This window comes from Pristiophorus japonicus, chromosome 14 (assembly GCF_044704955.1).
Source record: "Pristiophorus japonicus isolate sPriJap1 chromosome 14, sPriJap1.hap1, whole genome shotgun sequence".
Lineage (NCBI taxonomy): Eukaryota > Metazoa > Chordata > Chondrichthyes > Pristiophoridae > Pristiophorus > Pristiophorus japonicus.
Window position 1 is genome coordinate 168,132,274 of NC_091990.1, and position 23,310 is coordinate 168,155,583.

The 23,310-nt window shown below is 45.6% G+C and overlaps 1 protein-coding gene across 2 annotated transcripts in view; it reads left to right on the forward strand.

Annotated features, from left to right (window-relative positions):
* Positions 1-23,310, forward strand: part of LOC139280222 (acyl-CoA 6-desaturase-like) — a 109,440-nt gene that overhangs the window by 56,687 nt on the left and 29,443 nt on the right. For both annotated transcript variants that reach the window (XM_070899835.1, XM_070899836.1), the window contains 2 exons: positions 13,757-13,954; positions 15,467-15,568. In XM_070899835.1, the coding sequence (XP_070755936.1) occupies positions 13,757-13,954; positions 15,467-15,568 (300 nt within the window). The remainder of the gene's footprint in view (positions 1-13,756; positions 13,955-15,466; positions 15,569-23,310) is intronic.

Consider the following 23,310-nt stretch of genomic DNA (forward strand, 5'->3'; position numbering starts at 1 on the left):
AATTTTGCTTTTCCAAATGTCCTGCTACTGCTTCTTTAATAATGGACTCCAACATTTTCCCAACCACAGATGTTAGGCTAACTGGCCTATTAGTTTCCTGCTTTTTGTCTGCCTCCTTTTTTTAAATAGGGGTGTTACATTTGCAGTTTTCCAATCTGCTGGGACCTCCCCAGAATCCAGGGAATTTTGGTAAATTACAACCAATGCATCCACAATCCCTGCCGCTACATCTCTTAAGACCCTAACCATCAGGTCCAGGGGATTTATCTGTCTTTAGTCCCATTATCTTACTGAGTACCACCTCCTTAGTGATTGTGATTGTGTTAAGTTCCTTCCCCCTATAGCCCCTTGACTATACTATTGGGATATTGTTAGTGTCCTCTACCATAAAGACTGATACAAAATATTTGTTCAGAGTTTCTGCCATCTCCATGTGCCCCATTATTAGTTTCCCGGTCTCGTCTTCTAAGGGACCAACATTTACTCTAGCTACTCTTTTCCTTTTTATATACCTATAGAAACTCTTGCTATCTGTTTTTATATTTTACTTCCACGGGTGGAGCTGGTATAATAAGTGTAAGTGGCCGTTGAAATTTGCCCTGTGATCTTCCAGTCAAGGTCATGGTGCCCACCACATGTCACTGTTGTAACCTACATTGCCGTTCCATAGGAAATTCAGGGTTTGAAGATCATTGAAAGGAGGGAGATTGAGATGGACAGTATTAATAACATCAAAAGGTGTGTGTTTCTAGAGAGACAGGATTCAGGGATGTGTGAAGGGGTTAGGAAGGGGAGGCTCAATGACAAAAGGGTAAAAATATGGCTTTTTCCTATTTCCAAATGAAAATGTTTGTTCATATCTACAGCAATTAAGTCTTGATTTTTACTCACCCCTCCACAATGCACAATCCATTAGCATGTTGAGAGAACAACTAAAACCCCAAGTCAGTGTCATCTTTGGAGATGGCATTGGGAGATACTGCAAGAGTGCCCCGTGGTGACACTGCGTCTGATTTCAGCCTACCTGTGGGAGAAATGGCTGGCACATTGGCCAAGATCATGAACTTACTTATAGAATCGCAGGGACAGACCAGTATTCCATGATACCGGGCAGCGGAGTGCCATGCATTGTGCCAGTGTCCTATTTACAGTTTGATTTTAATCGGAATGAAATGGTTTGAGCCAAAAGAATCCCTGGTGAAATCATTGCCAAATTCAGATTGTGATTCAACAAATTAGTACGTTCCTGCTGAGAAATCAGCTCCTGCGCTAGAACATGACCTAAAAACTGCACTATGTATTGATTCCGTGTATGCAATACCATGCGAAAAAGACCACTAATAGATTAAAAAACCTACTGTCAGTATGTACTTCCTGTCAGCTTTTTGCCATTATAAATTCCTGTGCCCACATTTATAATGGGTATTGATATATCTTTACTATACAGTATAAATGCACATGAGGCCCATACTTGACAGAAAGTCACTCTGTGACCAGTTGTCTTTATTACCAAGACCTCAAGTGAAGAAGGTGGATGGAGCTTCCCTTTTTATACCTGGAAGTCCAGGTTAGGAGTGTCACCCACAAGTTCACCCCTTGTGGTCAATGTTCTCAAGGTATACAACTTAGGTCAGCTTATACATGGGTTACAATGATAGTTGAATACATCACATCACCACCCCCCCAAAGTCTTATTGGGATCACAGGTTAAGTCTCTCTGGTGGTTTACGCTCTCTTGTAGAGCGCCTGAGTTGGGGCTCCGGTTGTTGGGCGCTGGCCTGAATGCTGATTGCGGTGCCTCAGGCCTGTCCGGACTGCCCACAGTGACTGGGCTCTCCTCCACTTGGTTCCGGTGTTCGGTCACCTGTGATGGAGTGAACTCTACATCGTGTTCTTCCTCTGCTTCTTCTATGGGGTTGCTGAACCTCCTTTTAGTTTGATCCACGTGTTTGCGGCAGATTTGTCCATTGGTAAGTTTAACTACCAAAACTCTATTCCCCTCTTTGGCAATCACAGTGCCTGCAAGCTATTTGGGCCCTGCAGCGTAATTGAGGACAAAAACAGGGTCATTGACATCAATACATCGCGCCCTCGCATTCCTGTCATGGTAGTCACATTGTGACTGATGCCTGCTCTCAACAATTTATTTCATAGTAGGGTGTATAAGGGATAACCTGGTTTTGAGCGTCCTTTTCATTAGCAGCTCTGTGGGTGGAATCCCTGTGAGCGAGTATGGTCTGGATCTATTAGCCAACAGGAGGTGTGATAAATGGCTTTGTAGGGAACCCCCTTGGATTCTGAGCATCCCCTGTTTGATTATCTGCACTGCTCGTTCTGCCTGGCCGTTTGAGGCCGGCTTGAACGATGCCGTTCTGACATGGTTGATTCCATTGCCTGCCATGAAGTCCTGGAATTCAGTGCTTGTGAAGCACGGGCCATTGTCGCTGGCCAAGACATCCGGTAGACCATGGGCGGTGAACATTGCCCGTAGACTTTCTAACATGGCAGAGGATGTGCTTGAATTTAAAATGGCACACTCAATCCATTTTGGAGTAGGCGTCTACTATAACCAAAAACATTTTTCCCATGAAAGGACCTGCGTAGTCCACATGGATGCGTGACCATGGCTTGGCGGGCCAGGACCTGGGGCTAAGGGGGGTTTCCCTGGGTGCATTGCCCAGCTGAGCACACGTGTTGTACCTGCGAACACAAAGTTCCAGGTCTGCATCTATTCCTGGCCACCAAACGTGTGACCTGGCAATTGCCTTCATTATGACAATGCCCGGGTGCCCATTGTGAAGTTCTCTGATAAACACCTCTCTGCCCTTCTGGGGCATGACTACTCGGTTTCCCCACAGTGGGCAATCGGCCTGAATCGAGAGTTCATCCTTGCGCCTATGAAACGGTTTAAATTCCTCAGGGCATGCCCCGTACGTGGCTGCCCAGTCCCCATTCAGGACACATTTCTTGACTAAAGACAGTAGCGGGTCTCTATTTGTCCAGACTTTAATCTGACGGGCTGTCACAGGTGAGCCTTCGTTTTCGAAAGTTTCAACAGCCATGACCATCTCAGCATCATGCTCAGTTGCCCCCTCCGTGGTGGATAGTGGGAGCCTGCTGAGTGCATCGGCGCAGTTTTCAGTGCCCGGTCTGTGCCAAATTGTGTAGTCATAGGCGGATAACGTGAGTGCCCACCTCTGTATGCGGGTCGATGCATTCGCATTTATGGCCTTGTTGTCGGCCAAAAGAGACGTTAGGGGTTTGTGATCTGTCTCCAGCTCAAATTTCCTGCCAAACAGGTACTGGTGCATTTTTTTTACTGCATATACACATGCAAGCGCTTCCTTTTCTATCATCCCGTAGCCCCTTTCTGCCTGGGACAGACTTCTGGAGGCATAAGCTACTGGCTGTAACTGACCATTGGCATTCACATGCTGCAATACACACCCGACCCCATAGGACGACGCATCGCACATTAAAACAAGTTTCTTACACGTGTCATATAATGTTAACAGTTTGTTGGAGCATAACAAATTGCGTGCTCTATCAAAAGCCCTTTCCTGGCTGTCCCCCAGACCCAATTGCGATCTTTGCATAGGAGCACGTGTAGCGGCTCTAACAGCGTGCTCAATTTTGGAAGAAAGTTACCAAAATAGTTCAGGAGCCCCAGGAACGAACGCAGCTCCGTCGTGTTACGGGGTCTGGGTGCTCTCTGGATCGCTTCCATTTTGGACGCAGTAGGTCTGAACCCGTCTGCTGCTACCCTCCTCCCCAGGAATTCTACCTCTGGAGCTAAAAAGATGCACTTCGCCTTTTTCAGTCGCAGCCCTACCCGTTCCAGTCTGCGTAGCACCACCTCCAGGTTGTGGAGGTGTTCTTCAGTATCGCGACCCGTGATGAGGATGTCGTCTTGAAAAACCACCGTCCTTGGAATCGACTTGAGGAGGCTTTCCATATTTCGTTGAAAGATTGCAGCAGCCGAGCGAATCCCGAATGGACATCTGTTATACTCAAACAACCCCTTGTGTGTCGTGATGGTGGTCAGCTTCTTCGACTCACTCGCCAGCTCCTGGGTCATGTAAGCTGAGGTCAGGTCCAATTTTGAAAAAAGTTTGCCATCGGATAGCGTCGCAAAGAGGTCCTCTGCTCTCGGTAGCGGGTACTGGTCTTGGAGTGACACCTGATTGATGGTGGCCTTGTAATCGCCGCATATCCTGACCGACCCATCCGCCTTGAGCACCGGCACAATCGGGCTTGCCCAGTCACTGAATTCGACTGACGAGAGGATGCTTTCCCTCAGCAGGCGGTCCAATTCGCATTCTATCTTTTCCCCCATCACGTACGGCACCGCTCTGGCCTTGTGGTGTACTGGTCTGGCGTCCGGGTTTATGTGAATCGTTACCTTGGTCCCCATGAAAGTGCCAATGCCAGGTTGAAATAATGAGTCAAATTTGTCCAGGACCTGTGAGCATGATACTCGCTCCACAGAAGAAATTGCATTGAATCACCCATTTCCAGTTCATGACAGCAAGCCAACTCCTCCCCAGTAGTGCGGGACCGTCCCCCGGGACAATCCAGAGTGGCAACCTGTTCTCCGAATTTTTGTGGGTCACGACTACCGTGGCGCTGCCTAGCACCGGAATGATCTCCTTTGTATATGTCCGTAGCTGTGCGTCAATCAGCAATAATTTTGGCCTCCTGGCCTTGGACACCCACAACCCTTCGAACTGTTTGATACTCATCAGGGACTGGCTGGCCCCCGTGTCTAACTCCATTGGGATGCCAGTGAGGAGCACTTTCATCATTATCAGTGGCGTCCTGCTGTATGAACTGTATATGTGCTCCGCATGAACTCGCTGAACTTCAGCTTCCAGCGATTTCCCCCAGTATTCATTTGGCCTCGTAGGGCTTACATCGGGCCTGTCCTCCTTGTACACCAACCTGGCTGTAGGCTTCCTGCACATACGCGCCAAGTGACCGCTGACGTTGCACTTTCTGCAGGTATATTGCTGATAGCTGCAAGCTCTGGCTGGGTGTTTGCCACCACACCTCCAGCATGAGCTGGAGGCCCCATTGTTGGAAACAAAAGGTCCATTACCAGTCGATCGTCTCTGACTGTCTCTAACTGTCCTTAAGCGCACCATTAACAGGTGTTGATGGCCCCATTACTGGCCGCATTGTCCATTGCAATGGCATGAATCGCCGTTCAGCTAGCCATTGTCTCTGTTGAATTCCCCCTTTGGATTCGACTACATGCTGGGGCATGTCCGATTGCCCCTGTCTGCCTAGAGAACTGTGTGCTGCATTAACAATGTTGACTCCCTGGTCGTTTGCTGCATTTGAGCCAAGATTTTTGTCATACATCATTCTGGTCTCTTTCTTCCCTGAGATAAATGTCTGGGCTATCAGAGCCGCCGCTTCCAAGGTTTTGGTCTCAATCAGTTTCCTGAAAACCCCAGCCCGATGCTCTCAATAAAAAAGTCTCACAGCATCTCTGCTCTGCATGCATCTGGGAACTTACATAGGCTCGCCAGTCGCCCGAGATCTGCCACGAAGTCTGGAACGCTTTGCCCTTCTCGCCGCCGGTGGGTGTAAAACCGGTGTCTCGCTGTGTGCATGCTGCTCGATGTGTTCCCCGATTAAGGTGTTCCCCGATCAACTTACTGAGCTCTTCGAACGTCTTGTCCGCCGGCTTCTCTGGCACTAGAAGACCCTTCATCGGAGAGTACGTTCTGGATCCACAAATCGTCAGGAGATGAGTCCTGCGTTTGTCGGCCGAATCCTGTCCCAACCATTCCTTAGTGACAAAACTTTGCTGTAGTCTCTCAATAAAATCGTCCCAATCATCACCAACACAGTACCTCTGTTCTGTGCTGCTAGTGGCCATGCTCGCGTGGTTTAAATCCCAGTTTCTCGTCGCCAATGATATATCCTTACTATACAGTATAAATTCACACTAGGCGCATACTTGAGAGAAAGTCACTGTGACCAGTTACCTTTATTACCAAGTGATGAAGGTCGGTGGAGCTTCCCCTTTTATACCTGAAAATCCAGGTTAGGAGTGTCTCCCACAAGTTCACCCTCTTGTGGTCAATGTTCTCAAGATGAACAACTTAGGTCAGCTTATACATGGGTTACAATGATAGTTGAATACATGACAGGTATGAAGGCAGAGTTGGCTAAAGTGGACTGGGAAAATTAGATTAAAGTATGGGACGGTAGATGAGTAGTGACAGACATTTAAGGAAATATTTCATAACTCGCATCAAAAATATATCCCAATGAGAAGGAAAGACTGTAAGAGAAGGGATGACCATCTGTGGCTAACTAAGGAAATAAGGGATGGTATCAAATTGAAAACAAGTGCATACAATGTGGCCAAGACCAGTGGAAGGCCAGAGGATTGGGAAACATTTAAAAGCCAGCAAAGAACGATTAATGATAGAGAGGGAAGATAGATTATGAAAGTAAACTAGCACGAAATATAAAAACAGATAGTAAGTTTAAAAAAAAACGGGATGAGGTCCTACAAGACGAATTTAGGGAGCTACGAGCTAAATTAAAAAGTAGGACCTCCAAAGTAGTAATTTCAGAATTGCTACCAGTGCCACGTGCTAGTCAGAGTAGGAATCGCAGGATAGCTCAGATGAATACGTGGCTTGAGGAGTGGTGCACAAGGGAGGGATTCAAATTCCTGGGACATTGGAACCAGTTCTGGGGGAGGTGGGACCAGTACAAACCGGACGGTCTGCACCTGGGCAGGACCGGAACCAATGTCCTAGGAGGAGTGTTTGCTAGTGCTGTTAGGGAGGAGTTAAACTAATATTGCAGGGGGATGGGAACCCATGCAGGGAGACAGGGGGAAGTAGAATGGGGCAGAAGCAAAAGATAGAAAGGAGAATAGTAAAAGTAGAGGTTAGATAAACCTAAGGCATAAAGCAAAAAGGGCCACATTAAAGCAAAATTCTAAAGGGGCAAAGTGTGTTCGAAAGACAAGCCTGAAGGCTCACTGCCTCAATGCGAGGAGTATTCGGAATAAGGTGGACGAATTAACTGCGCAGATAGCAGTTAACGGATATGATGTAATAGGCATCACGGAGACATGGCTCCAGGGTGACCAAGGCTGGGAACTCAACATCCAGGGGTATTCAACATTTAGGAAGGATAGACAGAAAGAAAAAGGAGGCGGGGTGGCATTGCTGGTTAAAGAGGAAATTAAGGCAATAGTAAGAAAGGACATTAGCTTGGATGATGTGGAATCAGTATGGGTGGAGATACGGAATACCAAGCGGCAGAAAACGCTAGTGGGAGTTGTGTACAGACCACCAAACAGTAGTAGTGAGGTTGGGGACAGCATCAAACAAGAAATTAGGGATGCATGCAATAAAGGTCCAGCAGTTATCATGGGTGACTTTAATCTACATATTGATTGGGCTAACCAAACTGGTAGCAATGCGATGGAGGAGGATTTCCTGGAGTGTATACGGGATGGTTTTCTAGACCAATATGTCGAGGAACCAACTAGGGAACTGGCCATCCTAGACTGGGTGATGTGTAATGAGAAAGGACTAATTAGCAATCAGCAATCTTGTTGTGCGAAGCCCCTTGGGGAAGAGTGACCATAACATGGTAGAATTCTTATTAAGATGGAGAGTGACACAGTTAATTCAGAAACTAGGGTCCTGAACTTAAGGAAAGGTAACTTCGATGGTTTGACGCGTGAATTGGCGAGAATAGACTGGCAAATGATACTTAAAGGTTGACGGTGGATAGGCAATGGCAAACATTTAAAGATCACATGGATGAATTCAGCAATTGTACATCCCTGTCTGGAGTAAAAATAAAACGGGGACAGTGGATCAACCGTGGCTAACAAGGGAAATTAAGGATAGTGTTAAATCCAAGGAAGAGGCATATAAATTGGCCAGAAAAAGCAACAAACCTGAGGACTGAGAGAAATTTAGAATTCACCAGAGGAGGACAAATGGTTTAATTAAGAGGGGGAAAATAGAGTACGAGAAGAAGCTAGCTGGGAACATAAAAACTGACTACAAAAGCTTCTATAGATATGTGAAGAAAAAAATTTTATTGAAAACAAATGCAGGTCCCTTGCAGTCAGATTCAGGTGAATTTATAATGGGGAACAAAGAAATGGCAGGCCAATTGAACAAATACTTTGGTTCTGTCTTCACGAAGGAAGACACAAATAACCTTCCGAATGTACTAGGGGACCGAGGGTCTGGTGAGAAGGAGGAACTGAAGGATATCCTTATTAGGCGGGAAATTGTGTTAGGGAAATTGATGGGATTGAAGGGCGATAAATCCCCGGGGCCTGATCGTCTGCATCCCAGAGTACTTAAGGAAGTGGCCCTAGAAATAGTGGATGCATTGGTGATCATTTTCCAACAGTCTATCAATTCTGGATCAGTTCCTATGGACTGGAGGGTAGCTAATGTAACACCACTTTTTAAAAAGGCAGACTATCAGAGAGAAAGCTGGTAATTATAGACCGGTTAGCCTGACATTAGTATTGGGGAAAATGTTGGAATCAATTATTAAGGATGAAATAGCAGCGCATTTGGAAAGCAGTGACAGGATCGGTCCAAGTCAGCATGGATTTATGAAGGGAAAATCATGCTTGACAAATCTTCTGGAATTTTTTGAGGATGTAACTTGTAGAGTGGACAAGGGAGGGCCAGTGGATGTGATGTATTTGGACTTTCAAAAGGCTTTTGACAAGGTCCTACACAAGAGATTGGTGTGCAAAATCAAAGCGCATGGTATTGGGGGTAACGTACTGATGTGGATGGAGAACTGGTTGGCAGACAGGAAGCAGAGAGTCGGGATAAACGGGTCCTTTTCAGAATGGCAGGCAGTGACTAGTGGAGTGCCGCAGGGCTCAGTGCTGGGACCCCAGCTCTTTACAATATACATTAATGATTTGGATGAAGGAATTGAGTGTAATATTTCCAAGTTTGCAGATGACACTAAACTGGGTGGCGGTTTTAGCTGTGAGGGGGATGCTAGGAGGCTGCAGGGTGACTTGGACAGGTTAGGTGAGTGGGCAAATGCATGGCAGATGCAGTATAATGTGGATAAATGTGAGGTTATCCACTTTGCGGGCCAAAACGAGAAGGCAGAATATTATCTGAATGGCGGCAGATTAGGAAAAGGGGAGGTGCAACGAGACCTGGGTGTCATGGTACATCAGTCATTGAAAGTTGGCATACAGGTTCAGCAGGCGGTGAAGAAAGCAAATGGTATGTTGGCCTTCATAGCTAGGGGATTTGAGTATAGGAGCAGGGAGGTCTTACTGCAATTGTACAGGTCCTTGGTGAGGCCTCACCTGGAATATTGTGTTCAGTTTTGGTCTCCTAATCTGAGGAAGGACGTTCTTGCTATTGAGGGAGTGCAGCGAAGGTTCACCAGACTGATTCCTGGGATGGCAAGACTGACATATGAGGAGAGACTGGATCAACTGGGCCTTTATACGTTGGGGTTTAGAAGGATGAGAGGGGATCTCATAGAAACATATAAGATTCTGACTGGACGGGACTGGTTAGATGCGGGTAGAATGTTCCCGATGTTGGTGAAGTCCAGAACCAGGGGACACAGTCTTAGGATAAGGGATAGGCCATTTAGGACTGAGATGAGGAGAAACTTCTTCACTCAGAGAGTTGTTAACCTGTGGAATTCCCTGCCGCAGAGAGTTCATTGGATATATTCAAGAGGGAGTTAGATATGGCCCTTACGGCTAAGGGGATCAAAGGGTATGGAGAGAAAGCAGGAAAGGGGTACTGAGGAAATGATCAGCCATGATCTTATTGAATGGTGGTGCAGGCTCGAAGGGCCGAATGGCCTACTCCTGCACCTATTTTCCATGTTTCTATGTAAGAGTTTCTACAGGTATATAAAAAGGAATAGAGTGGCTAACGTAAATGTTGGTCCCCTAGAGGATGAGACTGGGGAATTCGTAGGGAACAGGGAAATGGCAGAAACGTTGAACAAATATTTTATATCGGTCTTCACAATAAAAGACACTAAAAACATCCCAATAGTGGTTAATCAATAGGCTGTAGGGAGGGAAGAATTAATACAATCACTATCACTAATAAAGTAATACTCGGTAAAATAATGGGACTAAAGGTGGGCAAGTGCCCTGGACCTGATGGCTTACATCCTAGGGTCATAAAAGAAGTGGCTGCAGAGATAGTGGATGCATTGGTTGTAATCTACCAAAATTCCCTGGATTCTGGGGCGGTCCCAGCGGATTGGAAAATCGCAAATGTAACGCCCCTATTTAAAAAAGGAGGCAGAAAACTATAGACCAGTTAGCCTAACATCTGGTCGTTGGGAAAATGCTGGAGTCCATTATTAAGGAAGCAGTAGCAAGACATTTGGAAAAGCATAATTCAATCAAGCAGAGTCAGCATGGTTTCATGAAAGGGAAATCATGTTTGACAAATTTGCTGGAGTTCTTTGAGGATGTAATGAGCAGGGTGGATAAGGGGGAACCAATGGATGTGGTGTATTTGAATTTCCAGAAGGCATTCGATAAGGTGCCACATTAAAGGTTACTGCACAAGATAAAAGTTCACGGGATTGGGGGTAATATGGACAGGGGATTGGCTAACGAACAGAAAACAGAGCGTCGGGTTAAATGGGTCATTTTCCGGTTGGCAAACAGTAACTAGTGGGGTGCCGCAGGGATCGGTGCTGGGGTCTCAACTATTTACAATATATATTAATGACTTGGATGAAAGGACCGAGTATAATGTAGCCAAGTTTGCTGATGATACAAAGATGGGTGAGGAGGACACACAAAATCTGCAAAGGGATATAGACAGGCTAAGTGAGCGGGAAAAAAATTGTCAGATGGAGTATAATTTGGGCAAATGTGAGCTTATTCACTTTGGCAGAAAAAATAGAAAAGCAAATTATAATTTAAATGGAGAAAAATTGCAAAGTGCTGCAGTACAGAGGGACCTGGGGGTCCTTGTGCATGAAACTCAAAAAGTTAGTATGCAGGTACAGCAAGTGATCAGGAAGGCAAATGGAATGTTGGCCTTTATTGCAAGGGGGATAGAGTATAAAAGCAGAGAAGTCCTGCTACAACTGTACAGGGTATTGGTGAGGCCACACCTGGAGTACTGCGTATAGTTTTGGTCACCGTATTTAAGGAAGGATATACTTACATTGGAGGCTATTCAGAGAAGGTTCACTGGGTTGATTCCGGAGATGAGGGGGTTGACTTATGAAGATAAGTTGAGTAGGTTGGGCTATACACACTGGAGTTCAGAAGAATGAGAGGTGATCTTAGTGAAATTTTTAAGATAATGAGGGGGCTCGACCGGGTGGATGGAGAGAGGATATTTCCACTCATGGGGGAATCTAAAACTAGGGGATATAGTTTAAGAATAAGGGGCTGCCCATTTAAAAACTAAGATGAGGAGGAATTTCTTCTCTCAGAGGGTTGTAAATATATGGATTTCTCTGCCCCAGAGAGCTGTGGAGGCTGGGACAGTAAATATATTTAAGGTGGAGGTAGACAGATTTTTGAGCGATAGGGGAATTAAGGGTTATGGAGAGCGGGCAGGGAAGTGGAGCTGAGTCCATGATCAATCAGCCATGATCTTATTAAATGGTGGAGCAGGCTCGAGGGGCCAGGTGGCCTACTCCTGCTCCTATTTCTTGTGTTCTTATGTAACTATCTATGTAAACTTGTTACACTGTAATTACTCCCTCCCCCATTAGAGGCGCTGCAGTGTACCACTGACAGGAAGGTAACGAGTTTACTTAAGTAGTTGCCATTATTAACGTGGGCACAGGGATTTATAACGGGAATAGTAAAGTACGGACAGAATGCATGACCTTAAATTGGAGACTGAATTAGATCTGCAAACCCTGGGCCAATTATCCCAGCTCTCTAACTCTGTCTCATCTGGGGACTACAGTTGGTTTTGACTCCCCTTGTGCAATGACACTGAAGGTCAACTAGTTTTAACATTAAAATGAAACGAGTTTGAATTTTACTTATTATCCGGTGTCTCCCAGGTGCCACGGCTGATTTTGATCCATATCGTGAAAACTTAACTGAAAACCTGACCAACGGTTGGTTTATCCCCAGTTAAAGAAGCATAAAGGACATTTGGAAAAGCAAAATTCGGTCAGGCAGAGTCAGCGTGGATTTATGAAGGGGAAGTCATGTTTGACAAATTTGCTAGGGGACAAACAGGGTGGATAAGGGGGAACCAGTGGATGTGGTGTATTTGGATTTCCAGAAGGCATTTGACAAGGTGCCACATAAAAAGTTACCGCACAAGATAAAAGTTCACGGGGTTGGTGATAATATATTAGCATGAATAGAGGATTGGCTAACTGACAGAAAACAGAGAGTCGGGATAAATGGTTCATTCTCTGGTTGGCAACCAGTAACCAGTGGGGTGCCGCAGGGATCAGTGCTGGGACCCCAACTATTTACAATCTATATTAACAACTTGGAAGAAGGGACTGAGTGTAACGTAGCCAAGTTTGCTGACGATACAAAGATGGGAGGAAAAGCAATGTGTGAGACGGACACAAAAAAACCTGCAAAAGGACATAGACAGGCTAAGTGAGTGGGCAAAAATTTGGCAGATGGAGTATAATGTTGGAAAGTGTGAGGTGATGCACTTTGGCAGAAAAAATCAAAGAGCAAGTTATTATTTAAATGGAAAAGGACTGCAGTACAGCGGGACCTGGAGGTACTTGTGCATGAAACACAAAAGGTTAGTAAGCAGGTACAGCAGTGATCAGGAAGGCCAATGGAATCTTGGCCTTTATTGCAAAAGGGGATGGAGTATAAAAGCAGGGAAGTCTTACTACAGCTATATAAGGTATTGGTGAGGCTACACATGGAACACTGCGTGCAGTTTTAGTTTCCATATTTATGAAAGGATATACTTGCCTTGGAGACAGTTCAGAGAAGGTTCACTAGGTTGATTCCAGAGATGAGGGGGTTGACTTATGAGGAAAGATTGAGTAAGTTGGGCCTCTACTCATTGTAATTCAGAAGAATGAGAGGTGATCTTATCGAACGTAGAAGATTATGAAGGGACTTGACAAGGTGGATGCCGAGAGGATGTTTCCACTGATGGTGGAGACTAGAATTAGAGGGCATAATCTTAGAATAAGGGGCTGCCCATTTAAAACTGAGATGAGGAGAAATTTCTTCTCTGAGGGCTGTGAATCTGTGGAATTCGCTGCATCAGAGAGCTGTGGAAGCCGGGACATTGAATAAATTTAAGACAGAGATAGACAGTTTCTTAAACGATAAGAGGATAAGGGGTTATGGGGAGCGGGCGGGGAAGTGGAGCTGAGTCCATGATCAGATCAGCCATGATCTTATTGAATGGCGGAGCAGGTTTGAGGGGCCGTATGACCTACTCCTGCTCCTATTTCTGATGTTCTTATGTAAGTCCTGGTTATATCGAAGATTAATAACACAAAACTGTCTCGAGTTTGGAACAGCCTTGGCTGCTCTGGGAAACAGTAAAGTAACTTTATGGTACAGTGGTGGAGGAGCTTTTCTGACATTGGGCTATGGAACACCATTCGGCCTGTGTAGTCGGCTCTTTACTCTGTATCGAGGGTAAGTGTTTGATTCCCAGCAGTAACAATTAACACTAACATTTGCTGAGCATAATATTCATTAAAACAAGAATGGTTACAGAGCACCCATTGAAGATTCAGTGAACACTCATTCATTTGGTTTCAGACGGAGTTGATTGAAGATTTCCGGGCGTTGCGGAAGACAGCAGAGGACATGAAACTGTTTGACACCGACCTGGTGTTTTTCTCCCTCTACCTTGGACACCTCTTCGTCTTGGAGTTCCTGGCCTGGTTGACGCTGTCATATTTTGGGACTGGCTGGATTGCAACACTCCTTACTGCCTTAATCCTGGCAACCTCGCAGGTAAGGAGCAGCCATAACCATATAATCAGCTCAATGAAGGAAGCAAAATAAGAAATACCTAAGCAGGGCAGGGTGATGTACTGTGTTAGATCACTCCCCTTTTCTCCAGGGTGAAAACTCTAATTAAGTTTCATCAGACGGGATGATCTCTTAATTCAATTTCAGTTAAGGATCCTGAAGAACACAAGTTTGGCTAATCCCAGTGAGGGATTCAGAAGGTCAAGGAGTTTAGCCAATCCTATTCCAAGATACTACTCCATTCAATCACCGACATACCCTCCCTTTCCTAGCCCTGCGCTTGATGTAAAGTGGGTAGGCAGCCATGATATGGGATAAAATAATTGCTCCCTCAGAAATCGATGGATTAATTAAGGATAGCCAGCTCACATTTGCCAAAGGAAGTTGCATCTGGCACATTTAAAATAGTTTTTTGAGGAACTATGGAGTGTATTGATAAAGGAAATGTAGGGGTCAATTTTTAGCTGGCCAGTTTCCTCCGGCTAGGCATTTAAAAGTGAGCAGGTTACTTTCCCGCTCATATCCCAATCCTATCCGATATTAAACTGCAGGATTTCGCAGCAGATGAGGCAACTGTCTAACGTAGCTGGGAGCCTCATTAATATATGCAAATCAGGGTCCGATTAAGTCAATAGAAGAGTTCAAAATTATGAAAGATTTTGCTAAAGCAAATGGAATAACTATTTCCACTGGTCGATGAGAAACAGAAGATATAAATATAAGATCATCGGCAAAAGAGAGGGAGGCTAGGAGAATTAAATATGTATGTTATACAGAGGGTTATTAATGGAATGGCTCACCAGAAACCGAGGTGGAAACGGAATCCATAATAGCTTTTTAAAAAGGACTGGATAAATACTTGGGGGAAAAAAGACTATGGGAAAGGGGCAAAAGGGGATGGAACTCAGTCGGAAGCTCTGTTTGGAAACTGGCACAGGTTCAGTGTGCTGACTTGTCCCGTTCTATGCTGTAATATTCTGCAGATAATTCGGGGAGTCTCAGTGAGACTGGTACAAATCTCCCACATCGCCATGGCAATTTATTGTGGCAATCCTTGATGCTGTATCGCTACAAGGGTTTAGAAACTTCATCCTTTTGAGCGAGGGGAGCCTTTTATGATTCTTGAATATCACTTGGGCACCTGGATATAAAATACTGAGGCATTCTCCCTTGAAAATAACGCACCGATCCTACATATAATGAACACACACCTTCAGCATGTTCTCGGGGATCACATGCCTTGGTTGCAAACCTCGCCTCTGCAGTGAGATGGGTGAATGACTCCCATGAAATAATGTTGAGTTTCTGTCGGATGAACTGATCAGTGGTTGTCTTGGTGAGGAGACTGGGGGGGGCGCGGGGGGTGAGAGGAGGGTGTTTATCTGGGACGATCATTGTTTTTATTACTTTCTATAAAACAGTAAAGAGATTTCAATTGATTTTCCTAGCCCTGTACAATGCGGTGAAGGTGTTTCTGTTTTTATTGGATTCCAGGCGCAGTCAGGCTGGCTTCAACACGACTTTGGACATTTGTCTGTCTTTCGGACATCAAAATGGAACCACCTGCTACACAAGTTCCTGATCGGTCATATGAAGGTTAGCACGGGGGAGGGGCTCTTAAGACGCACCTCATTTTAAACGATCAGAACGCTGCAGGGTTTTCTGTAGTCAGTTCCAAAGGACTTTACTTGGAATAGGTGCGGAGTATGATTATGTTGGGCTGAAGCTCCTTTTGTTGCTGATTCTGACGCTGGCTCGGGAGACTTCAGCTTTACTGATCCCAGACTTGGCATTTGCTCATTAGGCAGTTATGTTACACAATTTGCGGTAATGTGAAATAAAGCCAGAAACCTTTGGAAACAATTAGCAGGTGAGATAGCATCGGTGGCGAGAACAAATAAGTTGATGTTTCGAGTGTGTGGAGACCCTTTGTGAAGACATAGTCTTCTAATGTAGCATCCCCATCACAAGCCCCAGGAAGGAGCAGGTTGGTGTTTGGCGTGGGGACCCTCCGTCAAGGTACCATGATGGTCAGGATACCAGGATGATCTGTACCCTTGGTGTGTTGACTTGCTTTTTACTTCTACCAGGCTCCTGATCCCCTGGAGCATGTTCTGCTTTGCTATTCAGGCTTCCCTTTCCACCTGCCTATCTGCCATCTCTTTAAGCTAGTCACACATTTTCTGTATATCTTCGATTTCTTTGATTTCTCCCGTTCGGATTCCTCGGGCTGGATTTTCGGCCTTTGTGATTTTGGGGCGCTAATGTCGGTGAGGCGGTCCTGATCCGGCCTGGGAAAAGTTTGTGCCCTCGTCGGCAAAATCCTGCATAAAATGAGCTTCCATGATCGGGGCGCAAAATCAAGTGTGACACAAGGAAGTTTTGGAGCCCCAGCCAAAAATCGTTGCGGTTAAAAAGTTCGACATTTCACGCATGCACAGACGCATTTCAATTTTTTGTGCCCTGCAGCATAACGTTGTCTATTATATGGTCTTCTTTTGGTGGGGGGAGTTTTTATGACTTTGTTGCCATAAAAGTTATGATTCATCATTTGCCATTGGTGTCTTTGGCATCATTCCAACGTTCACCGGAGATGTGCCTTTATGGGGGCACATAGCGTGTCCAGTATTAGCTCCATCCCTCAGTTTCCTCCATTTAGGAGCCGGCCCATTATGAGCTGGTGATGTACGAGTGTTGGTCCGGTAGCATCTCCACGCTGCCTCACCCCGTGGATGGGGGGCTATTCAATGGGGGTCTTGCCAGGCTGCTCTTCATTGTCCTCCTCCTCCTGCAATCCTCACTGGCAATGCCTGGCCCCTCATGGTGGCCAAGCTGTGCAACATGCTGCACACCACAATGAATGTGGAAACCTGTTGAGGGGAGTATAGAAGGCTGCCTCCAGAGCGGTGCATGCATGAGTCTGCCTCTGGGAGATGGCATATCTCTTGTCAGCACTTCCTTTCGGAAGCGTAGCCTTCTCACACACTGCTCCTCAGAGAGCTGGAGGTATGAGCGTTGGTGCCTGTAAACCCATGGGGGGTAAGCCCTCCTCCCTGGACGTCTTCGGCCTCTCCTCATCCGTGGGCTGACATGGCCAAAAACCCGTGTTGTATAATGAGGCTGCCTACAATAGCATAAAAACATAGAAAATAGGTGCAGGAGTAGGCCATTCGGCCCTTTGAGCCTGTACTGCCATTCAATAAGATCATGGCTGATCATTCCTTCAGTACCCCTTTCCTGTTTTCTCTCCATACCCCTTGATCCCCTTAACCGTAAGGGCCATATCTAACTCCCTCTTGAATATATCCAATGAACTGGCATCAACAACTCTCTGCGGTAGGGAATTCCACAGGTCAACAACTCTCTGAGTGAAGAAGTTTCTCCTCATCTCAGTCCTAAATGGCCTACCCCTTATCCTAAGACTATGTCCCCTGGTTCTGGACTTCCCCAAAATCGAGAACATTCTTCCCGCATCTAACCTGTCCAGTCCCGTCAGAATCTATGTTTCGATGAGATCCCCTCTCATCCTTCTAAATGCCAGTGAATAAAGGCCCAGTTGATCCAGTCTCTCCTCATATGACAGCCCAGCCATCCCTGGAATCAGTCTGGTGAACCTTCGCTGCACTCCCTCAATAGCAAGAATGTCCTTCCTCAGACTCGGAGACCAAAACTGAACACAATATTCCAGGTGAGGCCTCACTAAGGCCCTGTACAACTGCAGTAATACTTTCCTGCTCCTATACTCAAATCCCCTAGCTATGAAGGCCAACATACCATTGGCCTTCTTCACCGTCTGCTGTACTGCGTGCCCACTTTCAGTGACTGATGAACCATGACACCCAGGTCGTGTTGCACATCCCCTTTTTCTAGTCTGCCGCCATTCAGATAATATTCTGCCTTCGTGTTTTTGCCCCCAAACTGGATAACCTCACATTTATCCACATTATACTGCATCTGCCATGCATTTTCCCACTCACCTAATCTGTCCAAGATACCCTGCAGCTTCTTAGCGTCCCCCTCACAGCTCACACCGCCACCCAGTTTAGTGTCATCCGCAAACTTGGAGATATTACACTATTCCTTCATCTAAATCGTTACTGTATATTGTAAAGAGCTGGGGTTCCAGCACTGAGCCCTGCGGCACTCCACTAGTAACTGCCTGCCATTCTGAAAAGGACCCGTTTATCCCAACTCTCTGTTTCCTGTCTGCCAACCAGTTCTCTATCCATGTCAGTACATTACCCCCAATACCATGCGCTTTGATTTTGTACACCTATCTCTTGTGTGGGACCTTGTCAAAAGCCTTTTGAAAGTCCAAATACACCACATCCACTGGTTCTCCCTTGTCCACTCTACTAGTTACATCTTCAAAAAATTCCAGAAGATTCGTCAAGCATGATTTCCCTTTCATAAATCCATGCTGACTCGGTTCGATCCTGTCACTGCATTCCAAATGGGCTGCTATTTCATCCTTACTGATTGATTCCAACATTTTCCTCACTACTGATGTAAGGCTAACCGGTCTATAATTACCCGCTTTCTATCTCCCTCCCTTTTTAAAAAGTGATGTTAAATTAGCTACCCTGCAGTCCATTGGAACTGATCCCGAGTCGATAGATTGTTGGAAAATGATCACCAATGCATCCACTATTTCTTGGGCCACTTCCTTAAGTACTCTGGGATGCAGCCTATCAGGACCGGGGGATTTATCAGTCTTTAATCCCATCAATTTCCCTAACACAATTTCCCGCCTAATAAGGATATCTTTCAGTTCCTCATTCTCACGAGACCCACTGTCCCCTAGTACATTCGGAAGGTTATTTGTATCTTCCTTTGTGAAGACAGAACTGAAGTATTTGTTCAATTGGTCTGCCATTTCTTTGTTCCCCATTATAAATTCACCTGAATCCGACTGCAAGGGACCTACGTTTGTCTTCACTAATCTTTTTCTCTTCACATATTTATAGAAGCTTTTGCAGTCAGTTTTTATGTTCCCTGCAAGCTTCCTCTCGTACTCTATTTTCCCCCTCTTAATTAAACCCTTAGTCCTCCTCTGTTGAATTCTAAATTTCTCCCAGTCCTCAGGTTTGTTGCTTTTTCTAGCCAATTTATATGCCTCTTCCTTTGTTTTAACACTATCCTTAATTTCCCTTGTTAGCCATGGTTGAGCCACCTTCCCCGTTTTATTTTTACTCCAGACAGGGATGTACAATTGCTGAAGTTCATCCATGTGATCTTTAAATGTTTGCCATTGCTTATCCACTGTCAACCCTTTAAGTATCCTTTGCCATTCTATTCTAGCCAATTCATGCCTCATACCGTCGAAGTTACCTTTCCTTAAGTTCAGGACCCTAGTTTCCGAATTAACTTTGTCACTCTCCATCTTAATAAGGAATTCTACCATATTATGGTCACTTTTCCCCAAAGGGCCTCGCACAACAAGATTGCTCATTAGTCTCTTCTAATTACACATCACCCAGTCTTGGATGGCCAGCTCCCTGGTTGGTTCCTCGACATATTGGTCCAGAAAACCATCCCTAATACACTCCAGGAAATCCTCCTCCCCCGCATTACTACCAGTTAGGTTAATCCAATCTATATGTAGATTAAAGTCGCTCATGATAATTGCTGTACCTTTATTGCACACATCCCTTATTTCTTGTTTGATGCTGTCCCCAACCTCACTACTACTATTTGGTGCTCTATACACAACTCCCACTGGCGTTTTCTGCCCTTTGGAATTCTGCAGCTCCACCCATACCGATTCCACATCATCCAGGCTAATGTCCTTCCTTACAATTGTATTGATTTCCTCTTTAACCAGCAACGCCACCCCGCCTCGTTTTCCTTTCTGTCTATCCTTCCTAAATGCTGAATGCTGGATATGATGTTGAGTTCCCAGCCTTGGTCACCCTGGAGCCATGTCTCCGTGATGCCAATTACATCATATCCACTAACTGCTGTCTGCGCAGTTAATTCGTCCACCTTATTACAAATACTCCTCGCATTGAGGCACAGAGCCTTCAGGCTTGTCTTTTTAACACACTTTGCCCCTTTTGAATCTTGCTGTAATGTGGCCCTTTTTGCTTTTTGCCTTGGGTTTCTCTGCCCTCCACTTTTACTATTCTCCTTTCTATCTTTTGCTTCTGCCCCTCTTCTATTTCTCTCTGTCTCCCTGCATAGGTTCCCATCCCCCTGCCGTATTAGTTTAACTCCTCCCCAACAGCACTAGCAAACACTCCCCCTAGGACATTGGTTCCGATCCTGCCCAGGTGCAGACCGTCCGGTTTATACTGGTCCCACCTCCCCCAGAACCGGTTCCAATGTCCCAGGAATTTGAATCCCTCCCTTCTGCACCATTTCTCAAGCCACGTATTCATCTGAGCTAAACTGCGATTCCTACTCTGACTAGCACGTGGCACTGGTAGCAATCCTGAGATTACTTTTGAGGTCCTACTTTTTAATTTAACTCCTAGCTCCCTGAATTCGTCTCGTAAGACCTCATCCAATTTTTTTACCTATATCATTGGTACCTATATGCATCACAACAACTGGTTGTTCACCCTCCCTTTTCAGAATGTCCTGCACCCGCTCCGAGACATCCTTGACCCTTGCACCAGGGAGCCAACATACCATCTTGGAGTCTCGATTGTGGCCGCAGAAACGCCTATCTATTCCCCTAACAATTGAATCCCCTATCACTATCGCTCTCCCACTCTTTTTCCTGCCCTCCTGTGCAGCAGAGCCACCCACAGTGCCATGAACTTGGCTGCTGCTGCTCTCCCCTGATGAGTCATCCCCCTCAACAGTACCCAAAGCGGTGTATCTGTTTTGCAGGGGGATGACCGCAGGGGACCCCAGAACTACCTTCCCTGCACTGCTCTTCCTGTTGGTCTTCCATTCCCTATCTGGGAAGGATGAAGGATGGAGCGTGGAGGATGAAACGCTGGAAAACTAGTAATTCCCCCATTAAATTGTTTCAGTGAAGATGTAAGGACACTGTAATGGCAGGTAAAAGTACCACTTTTAAGGCAGAGCTTCACGCAGCGTGCTGTGCGCAACCGTTGCCGTCAGTGTGACCTGCGATGTAGGAGCCCCCTCCCACCATTTAAATACGACCATTGGACCATGCGAATGCCCGGTTTTTTAGGCCTTTCCTGGGGTGGGCATAAAATGGGGTGTTGGGGCCTAATTTTGCATCCGTGGCTGCGAGCGGAGCATTGCACGACGATTGACGTCATGATCTCAGTGAAAGTAGAGGGCGGAGCGGTAAGTCTTTGCGCCGCCGCAAATTATGAGCCGAATTTTCCAATCGGGCGGTAAAAGCTGGACGCCCGCCGTAAGGCCTGGAAACACCTTTTACCGCCCCTCCAGACCGCTAACTGAGGCGGTAGTGAGCCGAAAATCCAGCCCCTAGTGTCTCATCCTAATATTACTTCTGCCATTTAACCATCTCCTCTTCTCCATTTAAGCACTTTAGAACATAAGAAATAGGAGCAGGAGTAGGTCATTTGGTCTCTCGAGCCTGCTCCGCCATTCAATAAGATCATGGCTGATCTGATCTTGGTCTCAGCTCCACTTCCCTGCCCGCTCCCCATAACCCTTGATTCCCTTATCGTTCAAAAATCTGTCTATATCCGCCTTAAGTATACTCAATGACCCAGCCTCCACACCTCTCTGGGGCAGAGAATTCCACAGATTTACTCTGAGAGAAAAAAATCCCTTCTCATCTCAATTTTAAATGGGCGGCCCCTTATTCTTAAACTATGCCCCCTAGTTCTAGATTTCCCCATGAGTGGAAACATCCTCTCTGCATCCACCTTGTCAAGCCCCCTCAGTATCTTATACGTTTCAATAAGATCACCTTTCATTCTTCTAAACGCCAATGTGTATAGGCCCAACCTGCTCAACCTTTGTTCATAAGTCAACCCCTTCATCTCAGGAATCAACCTAGTGAACCTTCTCTGAACTGCCTCCAATGCAAGTATATCCTTCCTTAAATAAGGAGACCAAAACTATACGCAGTACTCCAGGTGTGGTCTCACCAATACCCTGTACAGTTGTAGCAGGACTTCCCTGCTTTTATACTCTATCCCCCTTGCAATAAAGGCCAACATTCCATTTGCCTTCCTGATCACTTGCTGTACCTGCATACTAACTTTTTGTGTTTCATGCACAAGGACCCCCAGGTCCCTCTGTACTGCAGCACTTTGTAATCTTTCTCCATTTAAATAATAATTAGCTTTTTTATTTTTCCTGTCAAAGTGGATAACCTCACACTTTCCCACATTATACTCCATCTGCCAAATTTTTGCCCACTCACTTAGCCTGTCTATATCACTTTGCAGATTCTTTGTGTCCTCCTCACAATTTGCTTTCCCACCCATCTTTGTATCATCAGCAAACTTGGCTACATTACACTCTGTCCCTTCATCCAAGTCATTAATATGTATTGTAAATAGTTGAGGACCCAGCACTGATTCCTGTGACACCCCACTAGTTACAGTTTGCCAGCTAGAAAATTAACCATTTATCCCGACTCTCTGTTTTCTGTTAGTAAGCCAATTCTCTATCCATCCTAATATATTACCCCCCACCCCCGTGAGCTCTTATCTTGTGCAGTAACCTTTAGAGGTCATTCTATTTCTTCCTCTGTGATTGTGTCTATATATTTTCCGTTCACCTTCCCATGTTCTGTTCCTTTATAAAAGCTGTTCATCGGTAATATTGGTCAGTCCTTATTTGTCTGTTCTCTCCTCAGATGCTGACTGACCTGTTGAATATACCCAGCATATTCCGTTCTTGTTTAAGATTTCCAGCACTTGTAGTAGTTTGCTTTTGTTCATAATTTGCTATGGTGAAATGGTTTTGGTTTCTGATGTAAGCTGTGCAGTGTAATTTAATGTAAACTGTGTAATTTGAGTGTGCAGTCACCTTATGAGCAGGAGCAGCACGACCACCTCCAGGAGACAACCTTGCAACATTCCTGCTTCACACCTGTTGCAGTATATCTGTGGCCATGTGCAGAGCCAAGGTTTAAAAAGTTTGACTGGATTGCCTGGGAACTTCTTAACTGTGTTTTGACTCTTTCTGATATTATTAAGCCAAAAGGACAGCCCACTAACATTAGCATTTAAGCTCGATAAACATGCATGCACAGACCTTTTTTTGCCTGGACTAGATAGCACCATAGGAGCAGACAACTTGGGTCTGCCAACCTTGGATTGCTCTCTGAGATACCAGTGTCGAACTGCTATTTGCGGTGCAGCAATGCCCCAAGTAAAAGTGAGAGGGAATGGGTTGCAATTGTGCCAGCTGTTTAACGATGACTCTGACAG